The sequence below is a fragment of the Corvus cornix genome, chromosome 5, assembly GCF_000738735.6.
Source record: "Corvus cornix cornix isolate S_Up_H32 chromosome 5, ASM73873v5, whole genome shotgun sequence".
Classification (NCBI taxonomy): domain Eukaryota; kingdom Metazoa; phylum Chordata; class Aves; order Passeriformes; family Corvidae; genus Corvus; species Corvus cornix.
In genome coordinates, this window is record NC_046335.1 from 36870247 (window position 1) to 36882718 (window position 12472).

The 12472-nt window shown below is 39.7% G+C and overlaps 1 protein-coding gene across 6 annotated transcripts in view; it reads left to right on the forward strand.

The window, feature by feature from the left end:
- The first annotated feature begins 44 nt into the window (after positions 1-44).
- Positions 45-12472, forward strand: part of ZNF106 (zinc finger protein 106) — a 41678-nt gene continuing 29250 nt past the window's right edge. For 3 of the 6 annotated variants that reach the window (XM_039553212.1, XM_039553213.1, XM_039553214.1), the window contains exons 1-3: positions 1083-1212; positions 9081-9166; positions 10447-10508. In XM_039553212.1, coding sequence (XP_039409146.1) covers positions 9113-9166; positions 10447-10508 — 116 coding nt within the window. In that variant the 5' untranslated portion in view covers positions 1083-1212; positions 9081-9112. Of the gene's footprint in view, positions 227-252; positions 406-1082; positions 1213-9080; positions 9167-10446; positions 10509-12472 lie in introns of those variants that run through there. The other 3 variants (XM_039553210.1, XM_039553211.1, XM_039553209.1) reach the window with 3 other exon arrangements.

Consider the following 12472-nt stretch of genomic DNA (forward strand, 5'->3'; position numbering starts at 1 on the left):
GATGGCGGGGGAAAGGAGCCGCCCCCGGTGCCCTCACACGGCAGAGGGCAGGAAAGCCGGCTTGTGTACACTCAGCGTGGTGCCAAACGAGGGCTGGTGCGCCGACTTCCCTCCCCCTTAGGGCAGACAGTGCGTGAGTGCGGGTGTCAGTGCTGGGTGTGGGCTGCCCGTGTGGTGGTCTGCAGTCCGGCTGTGCTGACTGGAGCTGCGGGCAGCAAACAAGACGGTACGGAAGTGGCCCTATTTGTATCAGTGGGGTTTTTCTCCAGTTGTTACTCTCTGTTAGGACGATGCGTGTCAGCCCTCTTCTGTCATCAGCGGAGAGAAGGAGGGCAGAAAGGGAAAGCTGCTGTTCGCAATCACAGACCTCATCCTTTGCAGCTGAACTGCGCAGCCTTTCCTGAGGTATATTCCGTCTCGGGTGTGGGTAATTTCTTCCCTGAGGCTGCTGTCAGATCCCGTACCTGCTGTAAACACAGCCGGTAGCTTTTACAGCATCCGGGCCTGCATCAGCTTTCGTGGCTCTTAAAGTCCCTATTCCACTGCAACTGCTTCGATCTCACAGCTGGGCCTTGGTTTCCCTCCTCTCTCTCAGTATCTCGGGATGCTCCGAGTCCCTGTCGACTTTGGCCACTGAAATAAGGCTTATTGCACACTGCACAGCCCGCGCCCTTCTCCTCCTGCTTTAAAAATCGCCCCTGGAGCAGATTTCCCAGGCGCAGCCACCCTGCCCGGTCCGGCCCAGCGTGATGTCCATGGCTGCTTGCTGCTGAGGTACCCGCCGTCTGCAGCGTGTGCTTTGTAGAGCGGTAGCACGTGGCACTATGCGTGTTTGTAGCGCTGTATTTACACACAACAACAATACCGTCTATTATCATTATCGGTTGGTAAATGCCTCCAGCTGGCCGGTGCCCTCGCCATGAAGTTCATCCGCCTATCGGCTATCCAGCACCGTCCAGCTGCCGCCAGGACTGCATTTCCCGGCAGGCCCCGCGGGCACGTAGGCGTGCCTCCCAGCGTGCAGCGCGGCCGCCTTCCGCCGTCCCATTGGCTGGGCTGTACTGCGGCCCCGCAAAACCGCGCGCAGTGTGCGGGCTGGGCCCGGCGCGGGTGCCGTGCGGGCGGCGGGTCCCGGGGCGGTGGTGGCCGGGCCTCCTCGGTCCCGCAGGGGGATGGGCCGCCGGGCCGCCGCCCTGACGAGGGGTGCGATCCGTGAGTACTGGGGCTGCACGAAGCAGAGGGCTCGGGGAGCGCGGTGGCGGCCGGGGGTGATGGGGGTTCCTCCGGCTCTGGCGGAGTGGGCGGCCTGTGGAGGGCAGCAGGGCGAGCCCGGCCTGGAGGGGCTGCGGCAGCGGTCATATCGCCTTGGGGCGGGCATGCGCTTTGCTTTACCTTGTGAGCATCCCGTATTGCCGTCGTGATCCCTGAACTTTGTTACCCTGCTGTATAACAGCTTCGTTAGAGCGGGGGGCTCTCTGTCCCAGGTGTGTAGCTGCCCTGCTGCCTCTTCATACTTGCCAGAAGTGTTTCTGGGGATGAAGTGTGACTGAGTACAGAGTTGCTTAGTTGCCTTCCTTATAAGCAAATATCTAAAAATGTGTTGTAGTGAAAGCGTGTATGAGTTCGGTGATAAATGTCTGATAACCTAAAAGGAGTGGGACTGACAGCGTGAAATAAGTTATAATAGTATGCTGAAATATGAGGTATTTGAAAGTAATCATTCATCATTGCACGCAGCGTTGTTCAAATCCAAACTTATATTAAGAACTGTTCTGGGATGCTTATGAATGTCAATTCGTAAAAGTTTATGAAACACTGGATAGAAGTGGCATTGATGATTAAAGTTCATACTTCATTATACTTCGTTGATGGTGGTTTGGTAACAGTCTTCTCATGCAAGTAAAAAACTTTTCTTCTCACCTTCCCTCCTATACCTGATGAAGTGCAACTTTAAAGAACAGATAGGTTCTGAGGTGGTGTGACCTGAGAGAGAAGAGAATCGAGAATTAGTGGACTTTGTTTTCAAGATGAGTTTCTGGGCTTGCATTTCCTATATTTTTGTTGCTTATTGCTGTTCTTCAGTTATTTGCTACTTCTTTCAGTTAAACCTCAATTACTGCATTAAACTAATTGGCTGTTTTGTTGAACTGACAGATCCTGGCCTAAAAAATGCCCCGAACACTTAAGCCTTCCAAAAAATTGATTCATGGCTTTGCTGAAATTTAGAAGCTTATTCCCATTAGCACTGCAGTATTTGGGATTACTCTTGCAAGCTCTAAGGGCCAGTGCAATGTGGCTCTTGGGAAATAGATTTCTATCCTGAAGTCCCTTCTGTTAAAAGCAACTGAATTATGTTTTGTTTTTTGTAAAGTCCTTGCTTGACTTTGGCTGAAGTGGTAGTACAAGGCAGCTGCACTTGCAGTACTGTGTATGTGCCACTAATGACTGATTTTTGTATGTAAAGTTAGCTAAATAGGTGCTATATTCTGGCATTTTCAGTTTGGAACAAGACACTGGTTTTAGCCAAATTATGTTTGTATGTTACCTAAGTCAGTTTGGTCTCTGTGATCAAAATTCTGGTAGCTTCTACTCCGTATGTTCAAAAATGTCACATATTTGAGGAGATGTCAGCTAAAGACATCTTAATTCCTGCAGGGCTGTGAATCTAGTACAAAGAGTAGCAGCAGGCACTATCCTGTAAATGCGTACCTAAATTGTGTACAGAGATACCACAACTTGTAGTATCTAGGTCAAATGAGTATATTTTTCCATCAATTTTCTTTCCATCTTATCTTGTAAAGAAAAAATTCATAAGGTATCTGGAATCAAATTTGTTCAGAATCAAATTTAAATTGTTAAAGCTCTTTTTAACACCTGGCAATCCTCTTCTGTGAACTCTGCCACCAGATGGTGTCATAAGATTTGAGGTGGTGTCTGACTTGAGCTGATTCTAGCCAAGTAAAAGGATACTATGCCTTGCAGGTAACTTCTTTGGTTTTATAAAAATGTGGTTTTATATTTGTAATGTAAGTTTTGGGGTTTCTTTCATCAAGTCCTAGAGTATTTTACACTCGGATCATATCGTGGTAGAGCTGCTGGTGTTCAGCCCTGGGACAAATTGCATTGCAGAGATGTGATAATTTAGACAGAGCCCTGTAGTTCTATTACCTGATCAGTAATAACTACTATCTTAATGTTTGGAATCCTTAACTTGAATCTTCTTGGCATGAAAGCTCTTTATACTGAAGAGTGACTTGACTACCTTGATTTGTGTGCTTCAAATCACTCTCCAGTGATTCTTCGTACTCTGTAATGGCACGATAAATAGAAGAAGCCCAATTACTTACTGAATGCTCTCCCTGCTTGTTCTCTTGTGTCTATATAAATCTTTCTGAGGGAGCCTGAGTTATTTTGACAAGGCCAGGTACCTGCTTCTGTGGATCTGCAACAGATGGGATGTATAGAGTAATCTGTTTTGATGTGGATTTTGAGTCCTTGATCTTAACTCATTATGGTGAAAGAGACATCATATGTATACCTGTGAAGGATATTGTGAGCTTAAATAGCCTAGGAAGGGAAAAAAATGATACAACTAAATGTTTTAGAAATAAGTGTAAAATCAAGTGTTGGGTATTTCTGTCATTCTTATAAGTGTTTGTATAGTGAAGACCCTTTATAAAGTGACTCAAGGTTACCAGAATAAGCTGATGTGAATTCTTTTGTAAATCACAGAAGTAGTTAAATTATTAGATTTAAATATTTAAACCTAATTTTTAATTAGGTTGTTTTCCCCACATCTTGTGGATTGCTATGTTGCTTCTTAAGACTTTGTCTCGGTCCTTATCATTTATGTTTGAGGCTGTGATAGTAGTAGGGATACGCAGACAACTCCCTTCTCCTAAGGGTGCTAATAGGGTCTTAGCTGGAATACTGTGTCTGGTTCTGAAAAATTCTTTTAAAGTGCTTTAGGCAGTTTGGAAAGGGGAATAGCTATTTTAATAAGCTCAGGAAATGTGATGTTTGAGGAAAACATCTGAAGAAAACAAAACTTGCATATGCCTTAAACCAAACAGGGAGTATAGGAGAAAACAGGAGCTTTCCAGGTATGTGGATTTTAAGTGTTCTAAGTGACATCATACAGCAATATGCATTATTGTTATAATACAGCTCTCCATTCCAATTTGGACAGAATATATTCCTGAATATTCTGGTGTGTGAAAAGCTCTCGTGAGTAAGATAGCAATAAGGCGTTTAGTTTCACTAGGGAGAAATTATCATCTTGATTTACAGCAAGGAAAACTTATTTTGTATGTTAGGAAATTATTAGCATTGCTTATGTATAGGAGTTGGAAAGAAGCAATTTGGTTGTGGCTTAAAGTGTATATGTTGTTTTAGTCTGTGCCCTGTTCTTAGATTTATGTTGAATAAAAATATAAGTCAATGAAAACTCTGTGTTCCTGCCAGGTGTTTTGTGCCTGTGCTGGTCTGTTTAAGCAATTTCTCTGTGGTCTCCTTATCTCCAGCAGACTTTCCCTGTATATTGTAATAATCCCAGCCATACTCATGGGATAGCATTCAAACAGTTTCTGTTAGATGTCTTCTAGGTCAGTTAGTGAAGCAAATTTTATTGCTTTTAACAGGAGCTTAAAGAACTTTGATCTGTGAAACAAGTCTTCCTTCCTGGCTTGATGTCAAAACAGTTGAGCACTTGTTTGCCCATTTATAACATTTGCTGTGTAGTGGTGCTGCTTCAGTGCTCAGGGGTCTAGACTACTCTTAGTTTGTCACATGGATGAAATTAAATCTTGGAAAGCAGGAATAAACTTACCTCAAAAGTTTTGCTTCTGGTACAAGTATTTTAACTTCTGGAATGCAATATAGTTTTCCCTGTAAAAATAAGAAACCAACTGCAAAGTAGTTCGTACAGTGCCTGACAGTGTGCTGGAGGAGAATCATGCTGTTAGTCATGACTTAACTTTAGTAAGTCCTTAAGTTTTTGTTTGTTGCCTGGGTTAAGTTGCACATATCTACATCTGAGAAGGAAAGTTAGTGCCTCACACATGTACCCAGAAGTAGGGTTAAGGTAATTAGTGGAAGTTATAGGGATGCATGGTGAATTCAGATGCTTCAGGGGCAACGAATCTTGGAAGGGAAGATAGTCTGTGAATGTTGGTGCTTTATTCCATGCAAATTCTGCTGGAGGTGATGAAATTTGAGCATAGGGTTCTGTATTATTAGTATTACTATTCTACAGTTCAGCTGGTATGTGTGCAATTGGTTGCTGCAGGAGAAGTCACTAAGGTACTAGGAATGACATCTCTGCAAGGAGCTGAGCGTGTTGCTGCAGAACATTCTGCACGGTGAATTTGTGCTCCTATTCTTCTTAAGTGTTGAGTTTCCACTGCTCTCTGTAGGGACATGCAGCATTTAGGCAGGCCTTTAGACAGGCCAGCACTGCTGATCTCTTTGAAGCCTGCTGAGGATTTCTAGGCAGCTGGAATGCCAGGCTGCGCAGCCCACTCCATGACACTTGTGGCTTTATATAGTCAGAGTGTTCAGCCACTAATCTGTAGCAGATTTAATCTTGACGTACTTTTTTAATGTATGTTATCCGGTAAGGTTGAATAACTGTGGACAAATGGATGTTGTAACAGGAAGTAGTCTAAAGCCTAATTTTCTTTGTAGACTATTTTTATTTGTGAGAGGGGTTCTCCAAAATCTCTGTAGCAGACTTGCTTAAGTTAATTAAAACTGTGTGGTGTTTCCAAGCTCTGTACCCGTGCAGTTTACGGGCAAGTTGTGTTTACATCACATAGATGTAAAATGCATCCCTTCCCTTTAAAACAAACAGATAAAAAAATCACCCATTGAACAGTTACATTCCCTCAAAATAGAAGGTTGTTGTAACGTCTCATTTGTTTCAAAGGCTTTATATTTTACTCTTAACATGTGTTCTTCTTTTTATATGGTGGTGGGGTCTTCTTTGGCACTTTATCTTTGCTTGCAGTTTGCTCATTTTTTAGAGTAGCTCGTCTTCCTACTCAAGTCCCATAAAAACTCATTTTCTATGTTATACAGCAAGTTAATGATTTCAAAAGCACAAGGTGTTATATCTGATAAAAGCTGGAAGGTTGTTTAAGTTTAAAGTATGTGGAGTTTTTTAAGAATTCAAATGTGCCTGCATTTGTCTAGAGAGAGCTCTGTTTCTGAAGTTTCTGCATGAAGAATGGAAGTTTTGAGATTGAACAGACCAGTATATGATGAGATGAAATGCAGTGACTACATGGCTCAAAAGCTGTATGGTTCTTGTTGATTTTGCATAGTGATTGAGGAAATACCTTTGATTTATTATGTCATTTAAGCTACTTCATGGAAGATCTTTTACAGTAAAATTGAAGTACTTAATTCAAGTGAACTGTGGGGTTTATAGGTTTAGCAGCATTTGGGAGAAAGCTAAGGATGATGGAAGTGGTTTATATCTATGTAAGACAGTAAGTCAGGAGGTGATCTGGAAATAGAATGTGTGTCTATGTTCTCCCAGACCCTGTAACATCTACCAAATCTCTTTATTTCTGAGTCCATGCCTCCGAGGGCTTCTCTCCATAGAGTTGAAAGTTTCCCTTTTCATAGTGACATCCAATAGCATTTGAATTCTATTAGTATTTTTAGTACTCTGTCATAAGCTATGCCCAGCTGATTGGACAGTTTGCTGAAAACTCTTCCTGTAATCGTGTATAGTTACTATATGTTTTAATTAGCTGAAACAGGTGTAATGTTAGCTCTGCTCGTGGAAGCTTTTTAATGGTCTGTGCTAACTGGGCTGCTTTTCCTGATTTAAGTCCCATGCTGCTTTCACCCCAGTGCAGAATGAATTCTGTAAATGCTTGGGTAATATTGAATGAGATCTTGAGCACATGTAGGGTATTACTCCGCTAAACTACAAAGTAGTTCCAGTGAGGAATGTTGGGGGAGTACAGAATATTTTAATGCAAAAGGAAGTGTCTGAGATTGGTGTAAGGATTAGCAGCCTTGCTTTCCATGGGTACTTCCATATTAATTGCATTAAACCAGCTTTACTATGTTGGATAGGCATCTAAACATTTGTCACTTGTGTATGATCATTAGTAATTCCTTTAGATCTGTTGCAGCTGCACAGATCTGTGTATAAACAGTATATTGATGATGTGTAACTATACTCACCTAATAACTTGCTAGAGGATCAGGAATCTGCAATATCTCATTTTCTGTCTCTACTCATATTAGCTTAAGCTTTCCCTAAGGGCTGGCTCAGTTGAAATAAGTTTAAAAACAAGTTATGATCTTTATAAGTGCTTTCAAAATAATTTGTTCCAAAATATAGTATTTCTGTATCCTGACCTTCCATGAAGGCAGGTGCTTTTGCAGGGACATCATTAATACCATATGGATTTATATGCAGGCTGGTGCAAAGTTCTGAATAATCTTATACCTTTGTTGGGGGTTATATGTCAAAATAAACAGCTGCTACTAATGATTTAAATATATCAGATGCCCATGTGATGAAGCCAAAAAATGCATATTTAAACACTCTCAGGTATCTCAGGGAGATCAAGAATGGTGGTTAGGGAACACTAGATTACTGAATCTCCTGTTGTGTTTTAAGTGTGTTTGTTTTAGTATGATGATGTGGATTTTTTTTAGGGAGAAAACTCTCTGTTGTCTAATGGTGAAAGTGCTACTCCAGCTCTCAGTTTCTTCCCCTTTAAACTGGACAGATGCTGGTACCTTATGTGTAAATGGACATGCAGATCTGTAGGGAAAGAGTTACTTGTCAAAGAACTACGTTTTGAACTTAGAGGGTTGTGGTTTTACTTTCTGATTTTTGTTTACAGTTGGACAGAACAACTGAATATCAGAGCTGCTTTAGGTAATCTGGATTTGGTAAAAATCCTGTTCCTGCCCTTTGCTCACAGCTTTTAGTCAGTACCAGATTTGGAGATTTTGATGCCCCGATACAGAAGGTTGATGTTAAATAATTAGAATTAACTTTGTAGGGTCAGCTGTCAGAAGAGTTCTTGAAGAAGGCTCTTGCAGGTTAAGTTTGATGCTATTAGGTAGGTTAGCTCTGAAGCTGCCTAATACAAGATAGCAAAACTTGAAAGGATTTGTATTTTTCTGTGCAGATACAAAAATGCCTAGTATTAAAAAAATAGCTTTATTTCCAATTTAGGGTGAGGAACTGCCTCTGCCAAGTCAATAAAAAATGACAATAATGCTCAATCATTCTGCATTTTAGTGGATTTTAAGAGAAAGAAAAGTGCAAAGATTGTACTCTTAAAACAGACATATCTGTCTTTGGATTATAACCTAGAGTCTTTAATTTAATTGTACTCCTTATGAGTTAAACATTATGATAAAATACATATGACATTTAATTTGACCTGCTACTGCTTTCATGTGCATGTATGCAACTCTTAAGTAGATTAGTGTTAAAAAGCTGTCTAAATTGAGTATTTCAGTACTTGTATATATGTACTTCTTAGAGAGGCTAATGAGAAAAATACTGAATTTAAATCACTTCAAGTTTTATTTTATGGTGAGTAAATGGATTGACAAAACTTAAACACTAGTGGTCTTTGATGTCATGAATGGACTTTGTTTCATTTTCCTAGGGCCTTAAATATCTTCCTTGAGTGGCCCTGTGTACTTAAATAAAGATCTGAGTTTGCCCTGCTTGGTTTTCCCAATTCCTTATCTCCCTGTCATAATCCTACTTGAAAAGTGTTTGGTTAATCTGCTTTGAGTAGCTGAGAGGATTCGTACAGATCTCTGGCTGTTGAATGAGTACCATGTCTTGGATGACAAGGAACAAAATGAAAGAAAGGGAAAGCTACTTTTTGTTATAGATGTTTTAGACGACTGTTCAAAACTACCTTATATTTTTTGGAAGAATATCGACTATGCATGAGAGGCATGTATTCTCTTAAGGTCAGCACAATGGTTTTCATGAACAGTAACTTTGTTTACTTTCTTTAGTAAAATAAATTAATGAAACAAGTAATCCTTAATGTTGGCTATTTTTAAATTGTTTTTGTTTGCAGGTATGGGATAAGATATTTCCAGATTAATAAGCATGGTTCAGCAACGGAAATGTGCGTTATGTCACATTGTGTACAACTCAAAAAAGGTAAATAATTAATGCTTGACATGTATCAGTAGATATTAATGTGGAATGTGTATGAGAAATGCTTCCATTTTAAAACTGTGCAAAGTACAATTTCCCTTTACCAGGTATATATTCTCCTAAGTCTGTCTCAAATCAAAGAATATATTTGCATGTGCTTTGAAGTATCTTTCTTGAAATGAGCTGTGCAATATGCTTGATTCTGAATGTTAAAAATATGGAGGTCTTTGAGGTTTTTTATATTATTTTATAGAGATACTAAAGCTAAAAGCACTCACCATTATTTGGCTGTAAATTGCCATATGGGAAGAATACTGTAATACAAGATTTTTTAGATTCCTTTTGGGAGGTCTGTGTTTCCATATGGAAGAGCCAAATGGAATTGTGTTGCACAGCATGTGTTTTTGTTAATGTGTCAGTTTCGTGTCCATCTTCTGTGTGCTGTATATTTATACAAAGTCTGCATTGGAACTGTGTGTTTCTTAATGGACCTTCACGTATTGTTTAGCCACATGGCATGTGGAGATGTGGCAAATGCCAGTGTATTAATTCACACAACTCTTTAAGGTTGAAGAAGTTCCTTTCGCTTTGCAGATAGGATTTTAAGGGCTAAAGAGGATAGTGACTAGTATCTGGTCTTTGAAGATTGTCAAACACCAAAAGAAAGTTAATTCATCTGGACTGCTTCCTTTTGCTGAATAATGAATGTTCTTTCTTTTCCAGCAGCTCCCTTTCAATAATATAGTACTGCATTTCATGGATCAAGGTTGCTGTAAACAACAAACTGACATGTACATCTCAGTTTCTGAAGTGTCTAGCTGAGCGAAATAGTATGTGATGATGAATTTACAGCTGTGTTATAATACAAATGCAGAGAGACTGCTCAGATTGCACAGGGAAACTGTTTTAAGTACTGTGATTCTGAAGAGTGGTATCAATGAGACTTTCAGTTAAAATGATTCTCAACAGTGATTTGTCAAAAATCAGTCTAACAAGCTTTGTTACATGCACTAGTACTCGACTTTGTCCTGGAATTCTGCTTCCTTTGTGTTGAGTTTTAATGACTCATGTGTGTTCTTCTTGGGAAAGGTAACATAACTTCCTGAAAGTGTGCCTACTTGTGCTTTCATAGTCACAGAAACAGGAATGGCAACTGCTACAGCCCTGCAGGAGTAGAGTACACTCTTGTGCAAGGCAGGAGAATTCTCAAAAATGAGCTTTTCAGACACAACACAGCATTTTATTTTGTTTTGACCAATTTTATTTTTTTCCGCATGTTGCAGGAGATGGAAGAGCACATGAGAAGCATGCTTCACCACAGAGAACTGGAAAACTTGAAGGGAAGGTATGAAAAAATTCTTGCATCCTTCCTCCCTGTGCCATTTTGTATGTCACTTTCTGGAAGAACTCATGACCTATTTCCCATACAGGCTGAATTGCACAATTTATTTTTATGCTTCACTTTAGTAGCGTGCCTTGTTGTAAAGCTGGCAATGAATGTGTTCTCATAATGTCAGAAACTCAGGAGGCAAACAATGATGTGAAAGAAAGCTCACCTGCATTGCTTTGACTGCAGTGAAATAAAATTACTTCATTCTTGGCAGTTTTATGCTTGGTTTGGTTTTTTTTGCAAGCACTAGATTTTTGCCTTTGTCAGAATTAGGAACAGTGGTATTTTTCATTTTAAATCTTTTGTTTGTTTTTTTTTTTCCAAGTTTTCAATGATTGTAAAAGCAATTCTTGATCTTTTAAAGCACTGTGAGAATGATATCTGCTTGAGTGATTGTCATTTGCCACCATGGTCCAGTTGCTTGATTAAGAGACCTAACCATGGTGGATGGTGTTTTCTTTAAGGTTTCCTTGTTTTATTTGAAACCTTTGGAAAGTAGAAAGAGCGAGTTAAGGGGTATTCAAATATCATCCTAATAATAGAGAATTAGTTTGCAACCAGAGTACACATAAAAGTGTTTTCAGGTGTACGGATTTTGAAGTAGCCACAAAGATCAGATATAGTCAAATACTTGAGTATTTGATCTATAAACTAATTTTTAATCATCTTGCAGCACAGAGTTTATATGGAAGTGACAAATCTGTTTTAAACACCCTTTAAAGGACTAAAAGTAATTCCCTTTCCACTCTTTGAGGTGTGGGGGGATTCACTTTGTCAAGACATCTATCTTACAGCCAGGGGAAAAAAGCACAATGCTCCCTGCACTAGAAGCTGACTTTTGGCTTCTGGTCAGCTAACTTGTGGAGCATTTCTGTTCTGGACTGTCTTCTTCTGACAATGATTCTGAAATGTCACTCATTTTGATGTCTTATTTCTGGCCTTCTACATTTTATTTTTGTTTTTAGTTATGGCTCTGGAAGGTAAAACTGATTTCTAGAAGTCCTATATTGTGTCTGCAGTGGCTTGCAAATGATTGGACAATTTTTTGTTTTCCATCTCCATAGGACTGATGTTAAGTTAAATTTCTTTCATATAAATCATTACATTTTTTATTACTAATCTATATGTCTTCATTACTTCTTTCAGAAGAATGCACGGAAGATGCTTGTTCTCAAAATAATGAACTTCATTTTTCACTGTGCAACAACAGCCTTGTTCTCTCTCTCTCATGTGCCCTTTCTTCTTCCTCCCATTTAAGTTTAATTAGAAGTCTTCTAGGAGTCTTTTACAGTCGTGTACTTCAAGTAGAAAATGTGAAGCGCAAACAACAGCCTCATGAGTGTGGCTGAATTGTGTAACAAAGGATAATACCATTTAAGTGTGTGTAGTATCAACATCTTACTGCTTTGAAATTTAGTATCCATCTAGAAGTCTCTTTCCAGTCTTCCTGTATGGAAGAGGTAAAGGAAACTCATACATTGATTCATACTTTTTTCCCTTTTAAAGTTAGCTTAGTAATCTCAAGGGCTAGAATAATTTTCTGAAACATTTTGAGACTCTTCTGTGTGATGTATAAGGAGAATTGGATGCCAAGTACAAAGCCATAGCATATTTGGGTTTTGTTTGCTTTTAGTTGAAAGTGAAATGAGTGCTCTTGTACAAGGGACATTGAATCTACAGTCTGAAGTACACATCCAGTAAATAAAGCTCTTGGATGCTTTCATACTGAGAATACTTTTGTCATGTTTACATCAAACTTCTTTTGGCCATCTTGTTGAACAACAAAGATTGTGTGGTGTTCCTGTATGGTAGGGGAGTGTGTAGACATGATCAGTGTATCATGGACTCTGCTAGGTCTGGGTGGTATTAATGGGTATAGGAAAAGTATAGAACTGAAGGAAATCTAAATTCCCCTAAGT